Source organism: Bombina bombina, chromosome 8, assembly GCF_027579735.1.
Source record: "Bombina bombina isolate aBomBom1 chromosome 8, aBomBom1.pri, whole genome shotgun sequence".
Classification (NCBI taxonomy): domain Eukaryota; kingdom Metazoa; phylum Chordata; class Amphibia; order Anura; family Bombinatoridae; genus Bombina; species Bombina bombina.
In genome coordinates this window covers 931,083-958,653 of record NC_069506.1, presented here as the reverse complement: position 1 = coordinate 958,653, position 27,571 = coordinate 931,083, and the positions used below count along the sequence as shown (strand labels likewise).

The following is a 27,571-nucleotide window of genomic DNA, read 5'->3' as shown; positions in this document are numbered from 1 at the left end:
TGTGAGACAGGCTGTATATAGCTATGTGTTTATATCACATCATGTGAGACAGGCTGTATATAGCTATGTGTTTATATCACATCATGTGAGACAGGCTGTATATAGCTATGTGTTTATATCACATCATGTGAGAGACAGGCTGTATATAGCTATGTGTTTATATCACATCATGTGAGACAGGCTGTATATAACTATGTGTTTATATCACATCATGTGAGACAGGCTGTATATAGCTATGTGTTTATATCACATCATGTGAGACAGGCTGTATATAGCTATGTGTTTATATCACATCATGTGAGACAGGCTGTATATAGCTATGTGTTTATATCACATCATGTGAGACAGGCTGTATATAGCTATGTGTTTATATCACATCATGTGAGACAGGCTGTATATAGCTATGTGTTTATATCACATCATGTGAGACAGGCTGTATATAACTATGTGTTTATATCACATCATGTGAGAGACAGGCTGTATATAGCTATGTGTTTATATCACATCATGTGAGACGGGCTGTATATAACTATGTGTTTATATCACATCATGTGAGAGACAGGCTGTATATAGCTATGTGTTTATATCACATCATGTGAGACAGGCTGTATATAGCTATGTGTTTATATCACATCATGTGAGACAATGTATAAAGTAATAATAATATAAAAATATATATCACACATATACTCACACCTGTGAGACAGGCTGTATATAGCTATGTGTTTATATCACATCATGTGAGACAATGTATAAATTAATACTATAAAGATATATATCACACATATACTCACACCTGTGAGACAGGCTGCATATAACTATGTGTTTATATCACATCATGTGAGAGACAGGCTGTATATAACTATGTGTTTATATCACATCATGTGAGACAATGTATAAAGTAATAATAATATAAAGATATATATCACACATATACTCACACCTGTGAGACAGGCTGTATATAACTATGTGTTTATATCACATCATGTGAGAGACAAGCTGTATATAACTATGTGTTTATATCACATCATGTGAGACAATGTATAAAGTAATAATATAAAGATATATATCACACATATACTCACACCTGTGAGACAGGCTGTATATAACTATGTGTTTATATCACATGTGAGACAATGTATAAAGTAATAATAATATAAAGATATATATCACACATATACTCACACCTGTGAGAGAGGCTGTATATAACTATGTGTTTATATCACATCATGTGAGACAATGTATAAAGTAATAATAATATAAAGATATATATCACACATATACTCACACCTGTGAGACAGGCTGTATATAACTATGTGTTTATATCACATCATGTGAGACAATGTATAAAGTAATAATAATATAAAGATATATATCACACATATACTCACACCTGTGAGACAGGCTGTATATAACTATGTGTTTATATCACATCATGTGAGACAATGTATAAAGTAATAATAATATAAAGATATATCTCACACATATACTCACACCTGTGAGACAGGCTGTATATAACTATGTGTTTATATCACATCATGTGAGACAGGCTGTATATAACTATGTGTTTATATCACATCATGTGAGACAATGTATAAAGTAATAATAATATAAAGATATATATCACACAAATACTCACACCTGTGAGACAGGCTGTATATAACTATGTGTTTATATCACATCATGTGAGAGACAGGCTGTATATAACTATGTGTTTATATCACATCATGTGAGACAATGTATAAAGTAATAATAATATAAAGATATATATCACACAAATACTCACACCTGTGAGACAGGCTGTATATAGTGATGTGTTTATATCACATCATGTGAGAGACAGGCTGTATATAACTATGTGTTTATATCACATCATGTGAGACAGGCTGTATATAGCTATGTGTTTATCACATCATGTGAGACAATGTATAAAGTAATAATATAAAGATATATATCACACATATACTCACACCTGTATATATATAACTATCGGCTAGATTTAGAGTTTTGTCGGTAAGGACCCGCGTAGCTAACGCCGGCTTTTTTCTGGCCGCACCATAAAAATAACTCTGGTATTGAGAGTCCACATAAAGGCTGCGTTAGGCTCCAAAAAAGGAGCGTAGAGCATATTTAACGCAGCTTCAACTCTCGATACCAGAGTTGCTTACGGACGCGGCCAGCCTCAAAAACGTGCTCGTGCACGATTCCCCCATAGGAAACAATGGGGCTGTTTGAGCTGAAAAAAAACCTAACACCTGCAAAAAAGCCGCGTTCAGCTCCTAAAGCAGCCCCATTGTTGGCTATGCGTAAACACTTCATAAGTCTGCACCTAACACCCTAACATGTACCCCGAGTCTAAACACCCCTAACCTTACACTTATTAACCCCTAATCTGCCGCCCCCCGCTATCGCTGACCCCTGCATATCATTTTTAACCCCTAATCTGCCGCTCCGTAAACCGCCGCTACTTACATTATCCTTATGTACCCCTAATCTGCTGCCCCTAACACCGCCGACCCCTATATTATATTAACCCCTAATCTGCCGCCCACAACGTCGCCCCCACCTGCCTACACTTATTAACCCCTAATCTGCCGAGCGGACCGCACGCTATTATAATAAAGTTATTAACCCCTAATCCGCCTCACTAACCCTATAATAAATAGTATTAACCCCTAATCTGCCCTCCCTAACATCGCCGACACCTAACTTCAATTATTAACCCCTAATCTGCCGACCGGAGCTCACCGCTATTCTAATAAATGTATTAACCCCTAAAGCTAAGTCTAACCCTAACACTAACACCCCCCTAAGTTAAATATAATTTTTATCTAACGAAATAAATTAACTCTTATTAAATAAATTATTCCTATTTAAAGCTAAATACTTACCTGTAAAATAAACCCTAATATAGCTACAATATAAATTATAATTACATTGTAGCTAGGATTAATATTTATTTTACAGGCAACTTTGTAATTATTTTAACCAGGTACAATAGCTATTAAATAGTTAAGAACTATTTAATAGTTACCTAGTTAAACTAATTACAAAATTACCTGTAAAATAAATCCTAACCTAAGTTACAATTAAACCTAAAACTAGACTATCAATAAATTAATTAAATAAAATATCTACAATTACCTACAATTAAACCTAACACTACACTATCAATACATTAATTAAATACAATATCTACAAATAACTACAATGAAATAAACTAACTAAAGTACAAAAAATAAAAAAGAACTAAGTTACAAAAAATAAAAAAATATTTACAAACATAAGAAAAATCTTACAACAATTTTAAACTAATTACACCTACTCTAAGCCCCCTAATAAAATAACAAAGCCCCCCAAAATAAAAAAAATGCCCTTCCCTATTCTAAATTACTAAAGTTCAAAGCTCTTTTACCTTACCAGCCCTGAACAGGGCCCTTTGCGGGGCATGCCCCAAGAAGTTCAGCTCTTTTGCCTGTAAAAAAAAAAAACATACAATACCCCCCCCCCAACATTACAACCCACCACCCACATACCCCTAATCTAACCCAAACCCCCCTTAAATAAACCTAACACTAAGCCCCTGAAGATCTTCCTACCTTGTCTTCACCCTGCCAGGTTCACCGATCGGTCCAGAAGAGCTCCTCCGATGTCCTGATCCAAGCCCAAGCGGGGGGCTGAAGATGTCCATGATCCGGTCGAAGTCTTCATCCAAGCGGGGCAGAAGAGGTCTTCCATCCGATTGAAGTCTTCATCCAGGCGGCATCTTCTATCGTCATCCATCCGGAGCGAAGCGGCAGCATCCTGAAGACCTCCGACGCGGAACATCCATCCTGCCCGACGACTGAACGACGAATGACGGTTCCTTTAAATGACGTCATCCAAGATGGCGTCCCTCGAATTCCGATTGGCTGATAGGATTCTATCAGCCAATCGGAATTAAGGTAGGAATATTCTGATTGGCTGATGGAATCAGCCAATCAGAATCAAGTTCAATCTGATTGGCTGATCCAATCAGCCAATCAGATTGAGCTCGCATTCTATTGGCTGATCGGAACAGCCAATAGAATGCGAGCTCAATCTGATTGGATCAGCCAATCGGATTGAACTTGATTCTGATTGGCTGATTCAAATCAGAATATTCCTACCTTAATTCCGATTGGCTGATAGAATCCTATCAGCCAATCGGAATTCGAGGGACGCCATCTTGGATGACGTAATTTAAAGGAACCGTCATTCGTCGGGCAGGATGGATGTTCCGCGTCGGTGGTCTTCAGGATGCTGCCGCTTCGCTCCGGATGGATGACGATAGAAGATGCCGCCTGGATGAAGACTTCAATCGGATGGAAGACCTCTTCTGCCCCGCTTGGATGAACACTTCAATCGGATGGAAGACCTCTTCTGCCCCGCTTGGATGAAGACTTCGACCGGATCATGGACATCTTCAGCCCCCCGCTTGGGCTTGGATCAGGACATCGGAGGAGCTCTTCTGGACCGATCGGTGAACCTGGCAGGGTGAAGACAAGGTAGGAAGATCTTCAGGGGCTTAGTGTTAGGTTTATTTAAGGGGGGTTTGGGTTAGATTAGGGGTATGTGGGTTGTAATGTTGGGGGGGTATTGTATGTTTTTTTTTATAGGCAAAAGAGCTGAACTTCTTGGGGCATGCCCCGCAAAGGGCCCTGTTCAGGGCTGGTAAGGTAAAAGAGCTTTGAACTTTAGTAATTTAGAATAGGGTAGGGCATTTTGTTTATTTTGGGGGGCTTTGTTATTTTATTAGGGGGCTTAGAGTAGGTGTAATTAGTTTAAAATTGTTGTAAGATTTTTCTTATGTTTGTAAATATTTTTTTATTTTTTGTAACTTAGTTCTTTTTTATTTTTTGTACTTTAGTTAGTTTATTTCATTGTAGTTATTTGTAGGTATTTTATTTAATTAATGTATTGATAGTGTAGTGTTAGGTTTAATTGTAGGTAATTGTAGATATTTTATTTAATTAATTTAATGATAGTATAGTGTTAGGTTTAATTGTAACTCAGGTTGGGATTTATTTTACAGGTAATTTTGTAATTATTTTAACTAGGTAACTATTAAATAGTTCTTAACTATTTAATAGCTATTGTACCTGGTTAAAATAATTACAAAGTTGCCTGTAAAATAAATATTAATCCTAAAATAGCTACAATGTAATTATAATTTATATTGTAGCTATATTAGGATTTATTTTACAGGTAAGTATTTAGTTTTAAATAGGAATAAGTTATTTAATAAGAGTTAATTTATTTCGTTAGATTTAAATTATATTTAACTTAGGGGGGTGTTAGGGTTAGGGTTAGAATTAGCTTTAGGGGTTTAAAAATTTATTAGAATAGCGGTGAGCTCCGGTCGGCAGATTAGGAGTTAATGTTTGAAGTTAGGTGTCGGCGATGTTAGGGAGGGCAGATTAGGGGTTAATACTATTTATTATAGGGTTAGTGAGGCGGATTAGGGGTTAATAACTTTATTATAATAGCGGTGCGGTCCGCTCGGCAGATTAGGGGTTAATAAGTGTAGGTAGGTAGCGGCGACGTTGTGGGGGGCAGATTAGGGGTTAATTATTGTAAGTAGTTTGCGGCGACGTTGTGGGGGGCAGATTAGGGGTTAATAAATATAATACAGGGGTCGGCGGTGTTAGGGGCAGCAGATTAGGGGTACATAAGTATAACGTAGGTGGCGGTCGGCAGATTAGGGGTTAAAAAAATTTAATCGAGTGGCGGCGATGTGGGGGGACCTCGGTTTAGGGGTACATAGGTAGTTTATGGGTGTTAGTGTACTTTAGAGTACAGTAGTTAAGAGCTTTATGAACCGGCGTTAGCTCAAAAAGTCCTTAACTACTGACTTTTTTCTGCGGCTGGAGTTTTGTCGTTAGATTTCTAATGCTCACTTCAGACACGACTCTAAATACCGGAGTTAGAAAAATCCCATTGAAAAGATAGGATACGCAATTGACGTAAGGGGATCTGCGGTATGGAAAAGTCGCGGCTGAAAAGTGAGCGTTAGACCCTTTTTTGATTGACTCCAAATACCGGAGTTAGCCTAAAACCAGCGTTAGGAGCCTCTAACGCTGGTTTTCACGGCTACCGCCAAACTCCAAATCTAGGCCTATGTGTTTATATCACATCATGTGAGACAATGTATAAAGTAATAATATAAAGATATATATCACACATATACTCACACCTAGGCTGTATATAGCTATGTGTTTATATCACATCATGTGAGAGACAGGCTGTATATAACTATGTGTTTATATCACATCATGTGAGAGACAGGCTGTATATAGCTATGTGTTTATATCACATCATGTGAGAGACAGGCTGTATATAGCTATGTGTTTATATCACATCATGTGAGAGACGGGCTGTATATAGCTATGTGTTTATATCACATCATGTGAGACAATGTATAAAGTAATAATATAAAGATATATACTCACACCTGTATATAACTATGTGTTTATATCACATCATGTGAGACAATATATAAAGTAATAATAATATAAAGATATATATCACATATATACTGGCACATGTGAGACAGGCTGTATATAACTATGTGTTTATATAACATCATGTGAGACAATATATAAAGTAATAATATAAAGATATATATCACACATATACTCACACCTGTGAGACAGGCTGTATATAACTATGTGTTTATATAACAACATCATGTGAGACAATGTATAAAGTAATAATAATATAAAGATATATATCACAATCACACATATACTCACACCTGTGAGACAGGCTGTATATAACTATGTGTTTATATCACATCATGTGAGACAATGTATAAAGTAATAATAAAGATATATCTCACACATATACTCACACCTGTGAGATAGTTATATACAGCGTATCTCACAGGTGTGAGTATATGTGTGAGATATATCTTTATATTATTACTTTATACATTGTCTCACATGATGTGATATAAACACATAGTTATATACAGCCTGTCTCACAGGTGTGAGATATATCTTTATATTATTATTACTTTATACATTGTCTCACATGATGTGATATAAACACATAGTTATATACAGCCTGTCTCATAAGTGTCAGTATATGTGTGATATATATCTTTATATTATTATTACTTTATACATTGTCTCACATGTGATATAAACACATAGTTATATACAGCCTGTCTCACAGGTGTCAGTATATGTGTGATATATATCTTTCTATTATTACTTTATACATTGTCTCACATGTGATATAAACACATAGTTATATACAGCCTGTCTCACAGGTGTCAGTATATGTGTGATATATATCTTTCTATTATTACTTTATACATTGTCTCACATGTGATATAAACACATAGCTATATACAGCCTGTCTCTCACATGATGTGATATAAACACATAGCTATATACAGCCTGTCTCTCACATGATGTGATATAAACACATAGCTATATACAGCCTGTCTCTCACATGATGTGATATAAACACATAGCTATATACAGCCTGTCTCTCACATGATGTGATATAAACACATAGTTATATACAGCCTGTCTCTCACATGATGTGATATAAACACATAGCTATATACAGCCGGTCTCACAGGTGTGAGTATATGTGTGATATATATCTTTCTATTATTACTTTATACATTGTCTCACATGTGATATAAACACATAGCTATATACAGCCTGTCTCACAGGTGTGAGTATATGTGTGATATATATATCTTTATATTATTATTACTTTATACATTGTCTCACATGATGTGATATAAACACATAGTTATATACAGCCTGTCTCACATGATGTGATATAAACACATAGTTATATACAGCCTGTCTCTCACATGATGTGATATAAACACATAGTTATATACAGCCTGTCTCACAGGTGTGAGTATATGTGTGATATATATCTTTATATTATTATTACTTTATACATTGTCTCACAATGTATAAACACATAGTTATATATAAACACATAGTTATATACAGCCTGTCTCACAGGTGTCAGTATATGTGTGATATATATCTTTATATTATTATTACTTTATACATTGTCTCACATGATGTGATATAAACACATAGTTATATACAGCCTGTCTCTCACATGATGTGATATAAACACATAATTATATACAGCCTGTCTCACAGGTGTGAGTATATGTGTGATATATATCTTTATATTATTATTACTTTATACATTGTCTCACATGATGTGATATAAACACATAGTTATATACAGCCTGTCTCACATGATGTGATATAAACACATATCTATATACAGCCTGTCTCACATGATGTGATATAAACACATAGTTATATACAGCCTGTCTCACATGATGTGATATAAACACATAGTTATATACAGCCTGTCTCTCACATGATGTTATATAAACACATAGTTATATACAGCCTGTCTCACAGGTGTGAGTATATGTGTGATATATATCTTTATATTATTATTACTTTATACATTGTCTCACATGATGTGATATAAACACATAGTTATATACAGCCTAGGTGTGAGTATATGTGTGAGATATATCTTTATATTATTATTACTTTATACATTGTCTCACATGATGTGATATAAACACATAGTTATATACAGCCTGTCTCACATGTGTCAGTATATGTGTGATATATATCTTTATATTATTATTACTTTATACATTGTCTCACATGATGTGATATAAACACATAGTTATATACAGCCTGTCTCACATGTGCCAGTATATGTGTGATATATATCTTTATATTATTATTACTTTATATATTGTCTCACATGATGTGATATAAACACATAGCTATATACAGCCTGTCTCACAGGTGTGAGTATATGTGTGATATATATCTTTATATTATTATTACTTTATATATTGTCTCACATGATGTGATATAAACACATAGCTATATACAGCCTGTCTCACAGGTGTGAGTATATGTGTGATATATATCTTTATATTATTATTACTTTATACATTGTCTCACATGATGTGATATAAACACATAGCTATATACAGCCTGTCTCACAGGTGTGAGTATATGTGTGATATATATCTTTATATTATTATTACTTTATACATTGTCTCACATGATGTGATATAAAGATATATCTCACACATATACTCACACCTGTGAGACAGGCTGTATATACCTATGTGTTTATATCACATCACACAGTGTAGCTATACGGCGTCACACAGTTACAGGGTCACCCAGTGTAGCTCTACAGGGTCACACAGTTACAGGGTCAAACAGTGTAGCTATACGATGTCACAGTTACAGGGTCACACAGTGTAGCTATACGGTGTCACACAGTTACAGGGTCACACAGTGTAGCTATACGGTGTCACACAGTTACAGGATCACACAGTGTAGCTATACAGTGTCACAGTTACAGGTGTCACACAGTGTTGCTATACAGTGTCACAGTTACAGGTGTCACACAGTGTAGCTATACAGGGTCACACAGTTACAGGGTCACACAGTGTAGCTATGCAGGGTCACACAGTTACAGGGTCACACAGTTACAGGGTCACACAGTGTAGCTATGCAGGGTCACACAGTTACAGGGTCACACAGTGTAGCTATGCAGGGTCACACAGTTACAGGGTCACACAGTGTAGCTATGCAGGGTCACACAGTTACAGGGTCACACAGTGTAGCTATGCAGGGTCACACAGTTACAGGGTCACACAGTTACAGGGTCACACAGTGTAGCTATAAAGGGTCACACAGTTACAGGGTCACAGAGTGTAGCTATACAGGGTCACACAGTTACAGGGTCACACAGTGTAGCTATACAGGGTCACACAGTTATAGGGTCACACAGTTACAGGGTCACACAGTGTAGCTATACAGGGTCACACAGATACAGGGTCACACAGTGTAGCTATACAGGGTCACACAGTTACAGGGTCACACAGTGTAGCTATACAGGGTCACACAGTGTAGCTATACAGGGTCACACAGTTACAGGGTCACACAGTGTAGCTATACAGGGTCACACAGTGTAGCTATACAGGGTCACACAGTTACAGGGTCACACAGTTACAGGGTCACACAGTTACAGGGTCGCACAGTGTAGCTATACAGGGTCACACAGTTACAGGGTCACACAGTTACAGGGTCGCACAGTGTAGCTATACAGGGTCACAAAGTTACAGGGTCACACAGTGTAGCTATACAGGGTCACACAGTTACAGGGTCACACAGTTACAGGGTCACACAGTGTAGCTATACAGGGTCACACAGTGTAGCTATACAGGGTCACACAGTTACAGGGTCACACAGTTACAGGGTCACACAGTTACAGGGTCACACAGTTGCAGGGTCACACAGTGTAGCTATACAGGGTCACACAGTTACAGGGTCACACAGTGTAGCTATACAGGGTCACACAGTTACAGGGTCACCCAGTGTAGCTATACAGGGTCACACAGTGCAGCTATACAGGGTCACACAGTTACAGGGTCACCCAGTGTAGCTATATAGGGTCACACAGTTACAGGGTCACCCAGTGTAGCTATACAGGGTCACACAGTTACAGGGTCACCCAGTGTAGCTATACAGGGTCACACAGTGTAGCTATACAGGGTCACACAGTTACAGGGTCACACAGAGTAGCTATACAGGGTCACACAGTTACAGGGTCACACAGAGTAGCTTTACAGGGTCACACAGTTACAGGGTCACACAGTGTAGCTATACAGGATCACACAGTTACAGGGTCACACAGTGTAGCTATACAGGGTCACACAGTTACAGGGTCACACAGTGTAGCTATACAGGGTCACACAGATGCAGGGTCACACAGTTGCAGGGTCACACAGTTGCAGGGTCACACAGTTGCAGGGTCACACAGTTGCAGGGTCACACAGTTACAGGGTCACACAGTTACAGGGTCACACAGTGCAGCTATACAGGGTCACACAGTTACAGGGTCACACAGTTACAGGGTCACACAGTGCAGCTATACAGGGTCACACAGTTACAGGGTCACACAGTTACAGGGTCACACAGTTACAGGGTCACACAGTGCAGCTATACAGGGTCACACAGTGTAGCTATACAGGGTCACACAGTGTAGCTATACAGGGTCACACAGTTGCAGGGTCACACAGTTACAGGGTCACACAGTGCAGCTATACAGGGTCACACAGTTGCAGGGTCACACAGTTACAGGGTCACACAGTGTAGCTATACAGGGTCACACAGTTACAGGGTCACACAGTTACAGGGTCACACAGTGCAGCTATACAGGGTCACACAGTTGCAGGGTCACACAGTGCAGCTATACAGGGTCACACAGTGCAGCTATACAGGGTCACACAGTGCAGCTATACAGGGTCACACAGTGCAGCTATACAGGGTCACACAGTGCAGCTATACAGGGTCACACAGTGCAGCTATACAGGGTCACACAGTGTAGCTATACAGGGTCACACAGTGCAGCTATACAGGGTCACACAGTGCAGCTATACAGGGTCACACAGTGCAGCTATACAGGGTCACACAGTGTAGCTATACAGGGTCACACAGTGCAGCTATACAGGGTCACACAGTGCAGCTATACAGGGTCACACAGTTACAGGGTCACACAGTGTAGCTATACAGGGTCACACAGTTACAGGGTCACACAGTTACAGGGTCACACAGTGCAGCTATACAGGGTCACACAGTTACAGGGTCACACAGTGTAGCTATACAGGGTCACACAGTGTAGCTATACAGGGTCACACAGTTACAGGGTCACACAGTTACAGGGTCACACAGTTACAGGGTCACACAGTGTAGCTATACAGGGTCACACAGTTACAGGGTCACACAGTTACAGGGTCACACAGTTACAGGGTCACACAGTGCAGCTATACAGGGTCACACAGTGCAGCTATACAGGGTCACACAGTGCAGCTATACAGGGTCACACAGTGCAGCTATACAGGGTCACACAGTGCAGCTATACAGGGTCACACAGTTACAGGGTCACACAGTGTAGCTATACAGGGTCACACAGTTACAGGGTCACACAGTTACAGGGTCACACAGTTACAGGGTCACACAGTTACAGGGTCACACAGTGTAGCTATACAGGGTCACACAGTGTAGCTATGCAGGGTCACACAGTTACAGGGTCACACAGTGCAGCTATACAGGGTCACACAGTGTAGCTATGCAGGGTCACACAGTTACAGGGTCACACAGTGCAGCTATACAGGGTCACACAGTTACAGGGTCACACAGTGCAGCTATACAGGGTCACACAGTTACAGGGTCACACAGTTACAGGGTCACACAGTGTAGCTATACAGGGTCACACAGTTACAGGGTCACACAGTTACAGGGTCACACAGTGCAGCTATACAGGGTCACACAGTTACAGGGTCACACAGTGTAGCTATACAGGGTCACACAGTTGCAGGGTCACACAGTGTAGCTATACAGGGTCACACAGTGCAGCTATACAGGGTCACACAGTTACAGGGTCACACAGTTACAGGGTCACACAGTGCAGCTATACAGGGTCACACAGTTACAGGGTCACACAGTGTAGCTATACAGGGTCACACAGTTGCAGGGTCACACAGTGCAGCTATACAGGGTCACACAGTGCAGCTATACAGGGTCACACAGTGCAGCTATACAGGGTCACACAGTGCAGCTATACAGGGTCACACAGTGCAGCTATACAGGGTCACACAGTGCAGCTATACAGGGTCACACAGTGCAGCTATACAGGGTCACACAGTGTAGCTATACAGGGTCACACAGTGCAGCTATACAGGGTCACACAGTGTAGCTATACAGGGTCACACAGTGTAGCTATGCATGGTCACACAGTTACAGGGTCACACAGTGCAGCGTCACACAGTGCAGCTATACAGGGTCACACAGTGCAGCTATACAGGGTCACACAGTGTAGCTATACAGAGTCACACAGTGTAGCTATACAGAGTCACACAGTGCAGCTATACAGGGTCACACAGTTACAGGGTCACACAGTGCAGCTATACAGGGTCACCCAGTGTAGCTATACAGGGTCACACAGTTACAGGGTCACACAGTTACAGGGTCACACAGTGCAGCTATACAGGGTCACCCAGTGTAGCTATACAGGGTCACACAGTTACAGGGTCACACAGTGCAGCTATACAGGGTCACCCAGTGTAGCTATACAGGGTCACACAGTTACAGGGTCACACAGTGCAGCTATACAGGGTCACCCAGTGTAGCTATACAGGGTCACACAGTTACAGGGTCACACAGTGCAGCTATACAGGGTCACACAGTTACAGGGTCACACAGTTACAGGGTCACACAGTGCAGCTATACAGGGTCACACAGTTGCAGGGTCACACAGTGCAGCTATACAGGGTCACACAGTGCAGCTATACAGGGTCACACAGTGCAGCTATACAGGGTCACACAGTTACAGGGTCACACAGTGCAGCTATACAGGGTCACACAGTTGCAGGGTCACACAGTTACAGGGTCACCCAGTGCAGCTATACAGGGTCACACAGTGCAGCTATACAGGGTCACACAGTGCAGCTATACAGGGTCACACAGTGCAGCTATACAGGGTCACACAGTGCAGCTATACAGGGTCACACAGTGCAGCTATACAGGGTCACACAGTTGCAGGGTCACACAGTTACAGGGTCACACAGTGCAGCTATACAGGGTCACACAGTTACAGGGTCACACAGTGTAGCTATACAGGGTCACACAGTTACAGGGTCACACAGTTACAGGGTCACACAGTGCAGCTATACAGGGTCACACAGTTACAGGGTCACACAGTGTAGCTATACAGGGTCACACAGTGTAGCTATACAGGGTCACACAGTTACAGGGTCACACAGTGTAGCTATACAGGGTCACACAGTTACAGGGTCACACAGTTACAGGGTCACACAGTGTAGCTATACAGGGTCACACAGTTACAGGGTCACACAGTTACAGGGTCACACAGTTACAGGGTCACACAGTGCAGCTATACAGGGTCACACAGTGCAGCTATACAGGGTCACACAGTGCAGCTATACAGGGTCACACAGTGCAGCTATACAGGGTCACACAGTTACAGGGTCACACAGTGTAGCTATACAGGGTCACACAGTTACAGGGTCACACAGTTACAGGGTCACACAGTTACAGGGTCACACAGTGTAGCTATACAGGGTCACACAGTGTAGCTATGCAGGGTCACACAGTTACAGGGTCACACAGTGCAGCTATACAGGGTCACACAGTTACAGGGTCACACAGTTACAGGGTCACACAGTGTAGCTATACAGGGTCACACAGTTACAGGGTCACACAGTTACAGGGTCACACAGTGCAGCTATACAGGGTCACACAGTTACAGGGTCACACAGTGTAGCTATACAGGGTCACACAGTTGCAGGGTCACACAGTGTAGCTATACAGGGTCACACAGTGCAGCTATACAGGGTCACACAGTTACAGGGTCACACAGTTACAGGGTCACACAGTGCAGCTATACAGGGTCACACAGTTACAGGGTCACACAGTGTAGCTATACAGGGTCACACAGTTGCAGGGTCACACAGTGCAGCTATACAGGGTCACACAGTGCAGCTATACAGGGTCACACAGTGCAGCTATACAGGGTCACACAGTGCAGCTATACAGGGTCACACAGTGCAGCTATACAGGGTCACACAGTGCAGCTATACAGGGTCACACAGTGCAGCTATACAGGGTCACACAGTGTAGCTATACAGGGTCACACAGTGCAGCTATACAGGGTCACACAGTGTAGCTATACAGGGTCACACAGTGTAGCTATACATGGTCACACAGTTACAGGGTCACACAGTGCAGCGTCACACAGTGCAGCTATACAGGGTCACACAGTGCAGCTATACAGGGTCACACAGTGTAGCTATACAGAGTCACACAGTGTAGCTATACAGAGTCACTACAGTGCAGCTATACAGGGTCACACAGTTACAGGGTCACACAGTGCAGCTATACAGGGTCACCCAGTGTAGCTATACAGGGTCACACAGTTACAGGGTCACACAGTTACAGGGTCACACAGTGCAGCTATACAGGGTCACCCAGTGTAGCTATACAGGGTCACACAGTTACAGGGTCACACCGTTACAGGGTCACACAGTGCAGCTATACAGGGTCACCCAGTGTAGCTATACAGGGTCACACAGTTACAGGGTCACACAGTGCAGCTATACAGGGTCACCCAGTGTAGCTATACAGGGTCACACAGTTACAGGGTCACACAGTGCAGCTATACAGGGTCACACAGTTACAGGGTCACACAGTTACAGGGTCACACAGTGCAGCTATACAGGGTCACACAGTTGCAGGGTCACACAGTTCCGGTCACCACAGTGCAGCTATACAGGGTCACACAGTGCAGCTATACAGGGTCACACAGTGCAGCTATACAGGGTCACACAGTTGCAGGGTCACACAGTTTACAGGGTCACACAGTTACAGGGTCACACAGTGCAGCTATACAGGGTCACACAGTGCAGCTATACAGGGTCACACAGTGCAGCTATACAGGGTCACACAGTGCAGCTATACAGGGTCACACAGTGCAGCTATACAGGGTCACACAGTGTAGCTATACAGGGTCACACAGTGTAGCTATACAGGGTCACACAGTGCAGCTATACAGGGTCCACACAGTGCAGCTATACAGGGTCACACAGTGCAGCTATACAGGGTCACACAGTGCAGCTATACAGGGTCACACAGTTACAGGGTCACACAGTTACAGGGTCACACAGTGCAGCTATACAGGGTCACACAGTTGCAGGGTCACACAGTTACAGGGTCACACAGTGCAGCTATACAGGGTCACACAGTGCAGCTATACAGGGTCACACAGTTACAGGGTCACACAGTTACAGGGTCACACAGTGCAGCTATACAGGGTCACACAGTGCAGCTATACAGGGTCACACAGTTACAGGGTCACACAGTGCAGCTATACAGGGTCACACAGTTGCAGGGTCACACAGTGCAGCTATACAGGGTCACACAGTTACAGGGTCACACAGTTACAGGGTCACACAGTGTAGCTATACAGGGTCACACAGTTGCAGGGTCACACAGTGTAGCTATACAGGGTCACACAGTTACAGGGTCACACAGTGCAGCTATACAGGGTCACACAGTTACAGGGTCACACAGTGTAGCTATACAGGGTCACACAGTTACCAGGGTCACACAGTGTAGCTATACAGGGTCACACAGTTACAGGGTCACACAGTTACAGGGTCACACAGTTACAGAGTCACACAGTTGCAGCTATACAGGGTCACACAGTGCAGCTATACAGGGTCACACAGTGCAGCTATACAGGGTCACACAGTGTAGCTATACAGGGTCACACAGTGTAGCTATACAGGGTCACACAGTTACAGGGTCACACTGTGCAGCTATACAGGGTCACACAGTTACAGGGTCACACAGTGCAGCTATACAGGGTCACACAGTGCAGCTATACAGGGTCACACAGTGCAGCTATACAGGGTCACACAGTGCAGCTATACAGGGTCACACAGTGCAGCTATACAGGGTCACACAGTGCAGCTATACAGGGTCACACAGTGCAGCTATACAGGGTCACACAGTGCAGCTATACAGGGTCACACAGTGCAGCTATACAGGGTCACACAGTGCAGCTATACAGGTCACACAGTGTAGCTATACAGGGTCACACAGTTACAGGGTCACACAGTTGCAGGGTCACACAGTTACAGGGTCACACAGTGCAGCTATACAGGGTCACACAGTGCAGCTATACAGGGTCACACAGTGTAGCTATACAGGGTCACACAGTTGCAGGGTCACACAGTGTAGCTATACAGGTTCACACAGTGCAGCTATACAGGGTCACACAGTTGCAGGGTCACACAGTTACAGGGTCACACAGTGCAGCTATACAGGGTCACACAGTGCAGCTATACAGGGTCACACAGTGCAGCTATACAGGGTCACACAGTGCAGCTATACAGGGTCACACAGTGCAGCTATACAGGGTCACACAGTGCAGCTATACAGGGTCACACAGTGCAGCTATACAGGGTCACACAGTGCAGCTATACAGGGTCACACAGTTGCAGGGTCACACAGTTACAGGGTCACCCAGTGCAGCTATACAGGGTCACACAGTGCAGCTATACAGGGTCACACAGTGCAGCTATACAGGGTCACACAGTGCAGCTATACAGGGTCACACAGTGCAGCTATACAGGGTCACACAGTTGCAGGGTCACACAGTTACAGGGTCACACAGTGCAGCTATACAGGGTCACACAGTTGCAGGGTCACACAGTTACAGGGTCACACAGTGCAGCTATACAGGGTCACACAGTGCAGCTATACAGGGTCACACAGTGCAGCTATACAGGGTCACACAGTTGCAGGGTCACACAGTTACAGGGTCACACAGTTACAGGGTCACACAGTGCAGCTATACAGGGTCACACAGTGCAGCTATACAGGGTCACACAGTGCAGCTATACAGGGTCACACAGTGCAGCTATACAGGGTCACACAGTGCAGCTATACAGGGTCACACAGTGTAGCTATACAGGGTCACACAGTGTAGCTATACAGGGTCACACAGTGCAGCTATACAGGGTCACACAGTGCAGCTATACAGGGTCACACAGTGCAGCTATACAGGGTCACACAGTGCAGCTATACAGGGTCACACAGTTGCAGGGTCACACAGTTACAGGGTCACACAGTGCAGCTATACAGGGTCACACAGTTGCAGGGTCACACAGTTACAGGGTCACACAGTGCAGCTATACAGGGTCACACAGTGCAGCTATACAGGGTCACACAGTGCAGCTATACAGGGTCACACAGTTACAGGGTCACACAGTGCAGCTATACAGGGTCACACAGTGCAGCTATACAGGGTCACACAGTTACAGGGTCACACAGTGCAGCTATACAGGGTCACACAGTTACAGGGTCACACAGTGCAGCTATACAGGGTCACACAGTTGCAGGGTCACACAGTTAAAGGGTCACACAGTGTAGCTATACAGGGTCACACAGTTGCAGGGTCACACAGTGTAGCTATACAGGGTCACACAGTTACAGGGTCACACAGTGCAGCTATACAGGGTCACACAGTTACAGGGTCACACAGTGTAGCTATACAGGGTCACACAGTTACAGGGTCACACAGTGTAGCTATACAGGGTCACACAGTTACAGGGTCACACAGTTACAGGGTCACACAGTTACAGAGTCACACAGTGCAGCTATACAGGGTCACACAGTGCAGCTATACAGGGTCACACAGTGCAGCTATACAGGGTCACACAGTGTAGCTATACAGGGTCACACAGTGCAGCTATACAGGGTCACACAGTGTAGCTATACAGGGTCACACAGTTGCAGGGTCACACAGTTACAGGGTCACACAGTGCAGCTATACAGGGTCACACAGTGCAGCTATACAGGGTCACACAGTGTAGCTATACAGGGTCACACAGTTGCAGGGTCACACAGTGTAGCTATACAGGTTCACACAGTGCAGCTATACAGGGTCACACAGTTGCAGGGTCACACAGTTACAGGGTCACACAGTGCAGCTATACAGGGTCACACAGTGCAGCTATACAGGGTCACACAGTGCAGCTATACAGGGTCACACAGTGCAGCTATACAGGGTCACACAGTGCAGCTATACAGGGTCACACAGTGCAGCTATACAGGGTCACACAGTTACAGGGTCACACAGTGCAGCTATACAGGGTCACACAGTTACAGGGTCACACAGTGCAGCTATACAGGGTCACACAGTGCAGCTATACAGGGTCACACAGTGCAGCTATACAGGGTCACACAGTGCAGCTATACAGGGTCACACAGTGCAGCTATACAGGGTCACACAGTGCAGCTATACAGGGTCACACAGTGTAGCTATACAGGGTCACACAGTGCAGCTATACAGGGTCACACAGTGCAGCTATACAGGGTCACACAGTGCAGCTATACAGGGTCACACAGTTGCAGGGTCACACAGTGTAGCTATACAGGGTCACACAGTGCAGCTATACAGGGTCACACAGTGCAGCTATACAGGGTCACACAGTGTAGCTATACAGGGTCACACAGTGCAGCTATACAGGGTCACACAGTGCAGCTATACAGGGTCACACAGTGCAGCTATACAGGGTCACACAGTTACAGGGTCACACAGTGTAGCTATACAGGGTCACACAGTGCAGCTATACAGGGTCACACAGTTACAGGGTCACACAGTGTAGCTATACAGGGTCACACAGTGCAGCTATACAGGGTCACACAGTGCAGCTATACAGGGTCACACAGTTACAGGGTCACACAGTGCAGCTATACAGGGTCACACAGTGCAGCTATACAGGGTCACACAGTGTAGCTATACAGGGTCACACAGTGCAGCTATACAGGGTCACACAGTGCAGCTATACAGGGTCACACAGTGCAGCTATACAGGGTCACACAGTGTAGCTATACAGGGTCACACAGTGTAGCTATACAGGGTCACACAGTTACAGGGTCACACAGTGCAGCTATACAGGGTCACACAGTGTAGCTATACAGGGTCACACAGTTACAGGGTCACACAGTTACAGGGTCACACAGTTACAGGGTCACACAGTGCAGCTATACAGGGTCACACAGTTACAGGGTCACACAGTTACAGGGTCACACAGTTACAGGGTCACACAGTTACAGGGTCACACAGTTACAGGGTCACACAGTGCAGCTATACAGGGTCACACAGTGCAGCTATACAGGGTCACACAGTGCAGCTATACAGGGTCACACAGTGCAGCTATACAGGGTCACACAGTGCAGCTATACAGGGTCACACAGTGCAGCTATACAGGGTCACACAGTGCAGCTATACAGGGTCACACAGTGCAGCTATACAGGGTCACACAGTTGCAGGGTCACACAGTTGCAGGGTCACACAGTGTAGCTATACAGGGTCACACAGTTGCAGGGTCACACAGTGTAGCTATACAGGGTCACACAGTTACAGGGTCACACAGTGCAGCTATACAGGGTCACACAGTTACAGGGTCACACAGTGCAGCTATACAGGGTCCACAGTTACAGGGTCACACAGTTACAGGGTCACACAGTTACAGGGTCACACAGTGCAGCTATACAGGGTCACACAGTGCAGCTATACAGGGTCACACAGTGCAGCTATACAGGGTCACACAGTGCAGCTATACAGGGTCACACAGTGCAGCTATACAGGGTCACACAGTGCAGCTATACAGAGTCACACAGTTACAGGGTCACACAGTGCAGCTATACAGGGTCACACAGTTACAGGGTCACACAGTGCAGCTATACAGGGTCACACAGTTACGAGTCACACACAGTGCAGCTATTCAGGGTCACACAGTTAACAGGGTCTCCCAGTTACAGGGTCCACACAGTTTACAGGGTCACACAGTTACAGGGTCACACAGTGTAGCTATAGAGGGTCCACAGTTTTCGGGGTTCACACAGTTACAGGTCACACAGTGTAGCTATACAGGGTCACACTCTGTTACAGGGTCTCTACCAGTGCAGCTATACTGGGTAACACAGTGCAGCTATACAGGGTCTCACAGTGCAGCTATACAGGGTCACACAGTTACAGGGTCACACAGTTACAGGGTCACACAGTGTAGCTATACAGGGTCAACAGTTACAGGGTCAAACAGTTGCGCTATTACAGGGTCACACAGTTGCTGGGTCACACAGTGTTGCTATCAGGGTCACACAGTTACAGGTGTAAACAGTGTAGCTATTACCGGGTCACACAGTTACAGGGTCACAGTCAGTATACAGGGTCACACAGTTGCTAGGGTCACACAGTGCTAGCTATACAGGTTCACCAGTGCAGGGTCAGGATACAGGTCACACAGTGGCAGCTATACAGGGTCACACAGTGCAGCTATACAGGGTCACACAGTGCAGCTATACAGGGTCACACAGTGCAGCTATACAGAGTCACACAGTTACAAGGTCACACAGTGCAGCTATACAGGGTCACACAGTTACAGGGTCACACAGTGCAGCTATACAGGGTCACACAGTTACAGGGTCACACAGTGCAGCTATACAGGGTCACACAGTTACAGGGTCACACAGTGTAGCTATACAGGTCACACAGTTACAGGGTCACACAGTGCAGCTATACAGGGTCACACAGTTACAGGGTCACACAGTGTAGCTATACAGGGTCACACAGTTACAGGGTCACACAGTGTAGCTATACAGGGTCACACAGTTACAGGGTCACACAGTGCAGCTATACAGGGTCACACAGTTACAGGGTCACACAGTGCAGCTATACAGGGTCACACAGTGTAGCTATACAGGGTCACACAGTGCAGCTATACAGGGTCACACAGTGCAGCTACACAGAGTCACACAGTGCAGCTATACAGGGTCACACAGTGCAGCTATACAGGGTCACACAGTGTAGCTATACAGGGTCACACAGTGCAGCTATACAGGGTCACACAGTGTAGCTATACAGGGTCACACAGTTACAGGGTCACACAGTGTAGCTATACAGGGTCACACAGTTACAGGGTCACACAGTGCAGCTATACAGGGTCACACAGTTACAGGGTCACACAGTTTACAGGGTCACACAGTTACAGGGTCACACAGTTACAGGGTCACACAGTGTAGCTATACAGGGTCACACAGTTACAGGGTCACACAGTTACAGGGTCACACAGTGCAGCTATACAGGGTCACACAGTTACAGGGTCACACAGTGTAGCTATACAGGGTCACACAGTTGCAGGGTCACACAGTGCAGCTATACAGGGTCACACAGTGTAGCTATACAGGGTCACACAGTTACAGGGTCACACAGTGCAGCTATACAGGGTCACACAGTGCAGCTATACAGGGTCACACAGTGCAGCTATACAGGGTCACACAGTGCAGCTATACAGGGTCACACAGTGCAGCTATACAGGGTCACACAGTGCAGCTATACAGGGGTCACACAGTGCAAGCAATACAGGGTCACACAGTGCAGCAATACAGGGTCCACACAGTGCAGCTATACAGGTCACACAGTGCAGCTATACAGGGTCACACAGTGCAGCTATACAGGGTCACACAGTGCAGCTATACAGGGTCACACAGTGCAGCTATACAGGGTCACACAGTGCAGCTATACAGGGTCAACACAGTGCAGCTATACAGGGTCACACAGTGCAGCTATACAGGGTCACACAGTGCAGCTATACAGGGTCACACAGTGCAGCTATACAGGGTCACACAGTGCAGCTATACAGGGTCACACCGTGCAGCTATACAGGGTCACACAGTGCAGCTATACAGGGTCCCACAGTGCAGCTATACAGGGTCACACAGTGCAGCTATACAGGGTCACACAGTGTAGCTATACAGGGTCACACAGTTACAGGGTCACACAGTTACTAGGTCACACAGTGCTATCTATACAGGGTCACACAGTTACAGGGTCACACAGTGCAGCTATACAGGGTCACACAGTTACAGGGTCACACAGTTACAGGGTCACGCAGTGTAGCTATACAGGGTCACACAGTTACAGGGTCACACAGTTACAGGGTCACACAGTGCAGCTATACAGGGTCACACAGTTGCAGGGTCACACAGTGCAGCTATACAGGGTCACGCAGTTACAGGGTCACACAGTGCAGCTATACAGGGTCACACAGTGTAGCTATACAGGGTCACACAGTTACAGGGTCACACAGTTACAGGGTCACACAGTTACAGGGTCACACAGTGCAGCTATACAGGGTCACACAGTTACAGGGTCACACAGTTACAGGGTCACACAGTGCAGCTATACAGGGTCACACAGTGCAGCTATACAGGGTCACACAGTGCAGCTATACAGGGTCACACAGTGCAGCTATACAGGGTCACACAGTTGCAGGGTCACACAGTTGCAGGGTCACACAGTGTAGCTATACAGGGTCACACAGTTGCAGGGTCACACAGTGTAGCTATACAGGGTCACACAGTGCAGCTATACAGGGTCACACAGTTACAGGGTCACACAGTGCAGCTATACAGGGTCACACAGTGCAGCTATACAGGGTCACACAGTTACAGGGTCACACAGTGTAGCTATACAGGGTCACACAGTGCAGCTATACAGGGTCACACAGTTGCAGGGTCACACAGTGTAGCTATACAGGGTCACACAGTGCAGCTATACAGGGTCACACAGTTACAGGGTCACACAGTTACAGGGTCACACAGTTACAGGGTCACACAGTGCAGCTATACAGGGTCACACAGTGCAGCTATACAGGGTCACACAGTGCAGCTATACAGGGTCACACAGTGCAGCTATACAGGGTCACACAGTGTAGCTATACAGGGTCACACAGTGTAGCTATACAGGGTCACACAGTTACAGGGTCACACAGTTACAGGGTCACACAGTTACAGGGTCACACAGTGCAGCTATACAGAGTCACACAGTGCAGCTATACAGGGTCACACAGTTACAGGGTCACACAGTGCAGCTATACAGGGTCACACAGTGCAGCTATACAGGGTCACACAGTTGCAGGGTCACACAGTGCAGCTATACAGGGTCACACAGTGCAGCTATACAGGGTCACACAGGCAGCTATACAGGGTCACACAGTGCAGCTATACAGGGTCCACACAGTGCAGCTATACAGGGTCACACAGTACAGGGGTCACACAGTACAGGGTCACACAGTGTAGCTATACAGGGTCACACAGTGCAGTATACAGGGTCACACAGTTATCAGGGTCACCAGTGCAGCTATACTCGGGTCACACAGTGCAGTTGCAGCACAGTAGAGGGTCACACAGTTACACGGGGTCACACAGTGCAGCTTTACAGGGTTCACACAGTTGCAGGCTATACAGGGTCGACCAGGCAGCTATTACAGGGTCACACAGTGCAGCTATACATGGGTGCGAGCACTGTGCCACAGCTATACAGCGGGCACACAGTGCCGAGCTATACAGGGTCACACAGTTGCAGGGGTCACACAGTGTAGCTAAACAGGGTCACCAGTTACCGGGCTCACACAGTTACAGGGTCACACAGTGTAGCTATACAGGGTCACACAGTGTAGCTATACAGGGTCACACAGTTACAGGGTCACACAGTGCAGCTATACAGGGTCACACAGTTACAGGGTCACACAGTGTAGCTATACAGGGTCACACAGTTACAGGGTCACACAGTGTAGCTATACAGGGTCACACAGTTACAGGGTCACACAGTTACAGGGTCACACAGTTACAGAGTCACACAGTGCAGCTATACAGGGTCACACAGTGCAGCTATACAGGGTCACACAGTGCAGCTATACAGGGTCACACAGTGTAGCTATACAGGGTCACACAGTGTAGCTATACAGGGTCACACAGTGCAGCTATACAGGGTCACACAGTGTAGCTATACAGGGTCACACAGTTGCAGGGTCACACAGTTACAGGGTCACACGTGCAGCTATACAGGGTCACACAGTGCAGCTATACAGGGTCACACAGTGTAGCTATACAGGGTCACACAGTTGCAGGGTCACACAGTGTAGCTATACAGGTTCACACAGTGCAGCTATACAGGGTCACACAGTTGCAGGGTCACACAGTGCAGCTATACAGGGTCACACAGTGCAGCTATACAGGGTCACACAGTGTAGCTATACAGGGTCACACAGTGCAGCTATACAGGGTCACACAGTGCAGCTATACAGGGTCACACAGTGCAGCTATACAGGGTCACACAGTGTAGCTATACAGGGTCACACAGTGCAGCTATACAGGGTCACACAGTTACAGGGTCACACAGTGTAGCTATACAGGGTCACACAGTTGCAGGGTCACACAGTGCAGCTATACAGGGTCACACAGTGTAGCTATACAGGGTCACACAGTTACAGGGTCACGCAGCTATACAGGGTCACACAGTGCAGCTATACAGGGTCACACAGTGCAGCTATACAGGGTCACACAGTGCAGCTATACAGGGTCACACAGTGCAGCTATACAGGGTCACACAGTGCAGCTATACAGGGTCACACAGTGCACGCTATACAGGTCACACAGTGCAGCTATACAGGGTCACACAGTGCAGCTATACAGGTCACACAGTGCAGCTATACAGGGGTCACACACAGTGCAGCTATACAGGGTCACAACTGTGCAGCTATACAGGGTCACACAGTGCAGCTATACAGGGGTCACACAGTGCAGCTTACAGGGGTCACACAGTGCAGCTATACAGGGTCACACAGTGCAGCTATACAGGGTCACACAGTGCAGCTATACAGGGTCACACAGTGCAGCTATACAGGGTCACACAGTGCAGCTATACAGGGTCACACAGTGCAGCTATACAGGGTCACACAGTGCAGCTATACAGGGTCACACAGGTACAGCTATACAGGGTCACACAGTGCAGCTATACACAGGGTCACACAGTGCAGCTATACAGGGTCACACAGTGTAGCTATACAGGGTCACACAGTTACAGGGTCACACAGTGTATCTATACAGGGTCACACAGTTACAGGGTCACACAGTGCAGCTATACAGGGTCACACAGTTACAGGGTCACACAGTTACAGGGTCACGCAGTGTAGCTATACAGGGTCACACAGTTACAGGGTCACACAGTTACAGGGTCACACAGTGCAGCTATACAGGGTCACACAGTTGCAGGGTCACACAGTGCAGCTATACAGGGTCACACAGTTACAGGGTCACACAGTGCAGCTATACAGGGTCACACAGTGTAGCTATACAGGGTCACACAGTTACAGGGTCACACAGTTACAGGGTCACACAGTTACAGGGTCACACAGTGCAGCTATACAGGGTCACACAGTTACAGGGTCACACAGTTACAGGGTCACACAGTGCAGCTATACAGGGTCACACAGTTACAGGGTCACACAGTTACAGGGTCACACAGTTACAGGGTCACACAGTTGCAGGGTCACACAGTTACAGGGTCACACAGTTACAGGGTCACACAGTTACAGGGTCACACAGTTACAGGGTCACACAGTTGCAGGGTCACACAGTTGCAGGGTCACACAGTTGCAGGGTCACACAGTTGCAGGGTCACACAGTTACAGGGTCACACAGTTACAGGGTCACACAGTGCAGCTATACAGGGTCACACAGTTACAGGGTCACACAGTGCAGCTATAGAGGGTCACACAGTTACAGGGTCACACAGTTACAGGGTCACACAGTTACAGGGTCACACAGTTACAGGGTCACACAGTGCAGCTATACAGGGTCACACAGTTACAGGGTCACACAGTGCAGCTATACAGGGTCACACAGTTACAGGTTCACACAGTGCAGCTATAGAGGGTCACACAGTTACAGGGTCACACAGTTACAGGGTCACACAGTTACAGGGTCACACAGTTGCAGGGTCACACAGTTGCAGGGTCACACAGTTGCAGGGTCACACAGTTGCATGCACTTCAGCCCCCTTCGGTATATAAAGAGTTGTTCTGAACCTGATGTAGGCGACAGTGACATTGTCACCCCTAAGACTGCCCCCAGGCTCACCATGATATCCGCACAACGGGAGCTGCCGCAGAACCGCTCGGTCTCACACAGTTACAGCAGCCCACAGACTCGTCACCATAGCAACCCACCGCTAAACGACAATGCGCATGCGTACAGGCTGGCTTAACCTCGTTACCAGTCCGTGAGCTGTGTACGTTTGACGTCACAAAACATGCGTTTATAGAAATACATTTCCATAGTCAATTTTCTACAGAACGATACTGAGGCTTGGCACGCAACGCAATACCCGGAAGTTAAGGACGCGTCACTAAGCAACGTACTTTGTAACAACTGCCCATAACTGTCAGTAACAGCATGCCAGTGATTAACCCTCAGCTGCCTGTAACTATTATATACACATAACAGTAACAGCATGGCAGTGATTAACCCTCAGCTGTCTATAACTATTATATACACATAACAGTAACAGAATGACAGTTAACACTCAGGTGCCTGTAACTATTATATACACATAACAGTAACAGCATGACAGTGATTAACCCTCAGCTGCCTGTAACTATTATATACACATAACAGTAACAGCATGACAGTGATTAACCCTCAGCTGCCTGTAACTATTATATACACATAACAGTAACAGCATGACAGTGATTAACCCTCAGCTGCCTGTAACTATTATATACACATAACAGTAACAGCATGACAGTGATTAACCCTCAGCTGTCTGTAACTATTATATACACATAACAGTAACAGAATGACAGTGATTAACACTCAGGTGCCTGTAACTATTATATACACATAACAGTAACAGCATGACAGTGATTAACCCTCAGCTGCCTGTAACTATTATATACACATAACAGTAACAGCATGACAGTGATTAACCCTCAGCTGCCTGTAACTATTATATACACATAACAGTAACAGCATGACAGTGATTAACACTCAGGTGCCTGTAACTATTATATATACACATAACA

General features: G+C 45.3%; 1 protein-coding gene across 1 annotated transcript in view; it reads right to left on the bottom strand.

The window, feature by feature from the left end:
* The window catches only part of IFT56 (intraflagellar transport 56), a 291,153-nt gene extending 264,435 nt beyond the window's left edge, over positions 1–26,718 (bottom strand). The window contains exon 1 of the mRNA XM_053690101.1: positions 26,628–26,718. Within this exon, the coding sequence (XP_053546076.1) occupies positions 26,628–26,630 (3 nt within the window). The 5' untranslated portion in view covers positions 26,631–26,718. The remainder of the gene's footprint in view (positions 1–26,627) is intronic.
* Between the last annotated feature and the right edge of the window lie 853 nt (positions 26,719–27,571).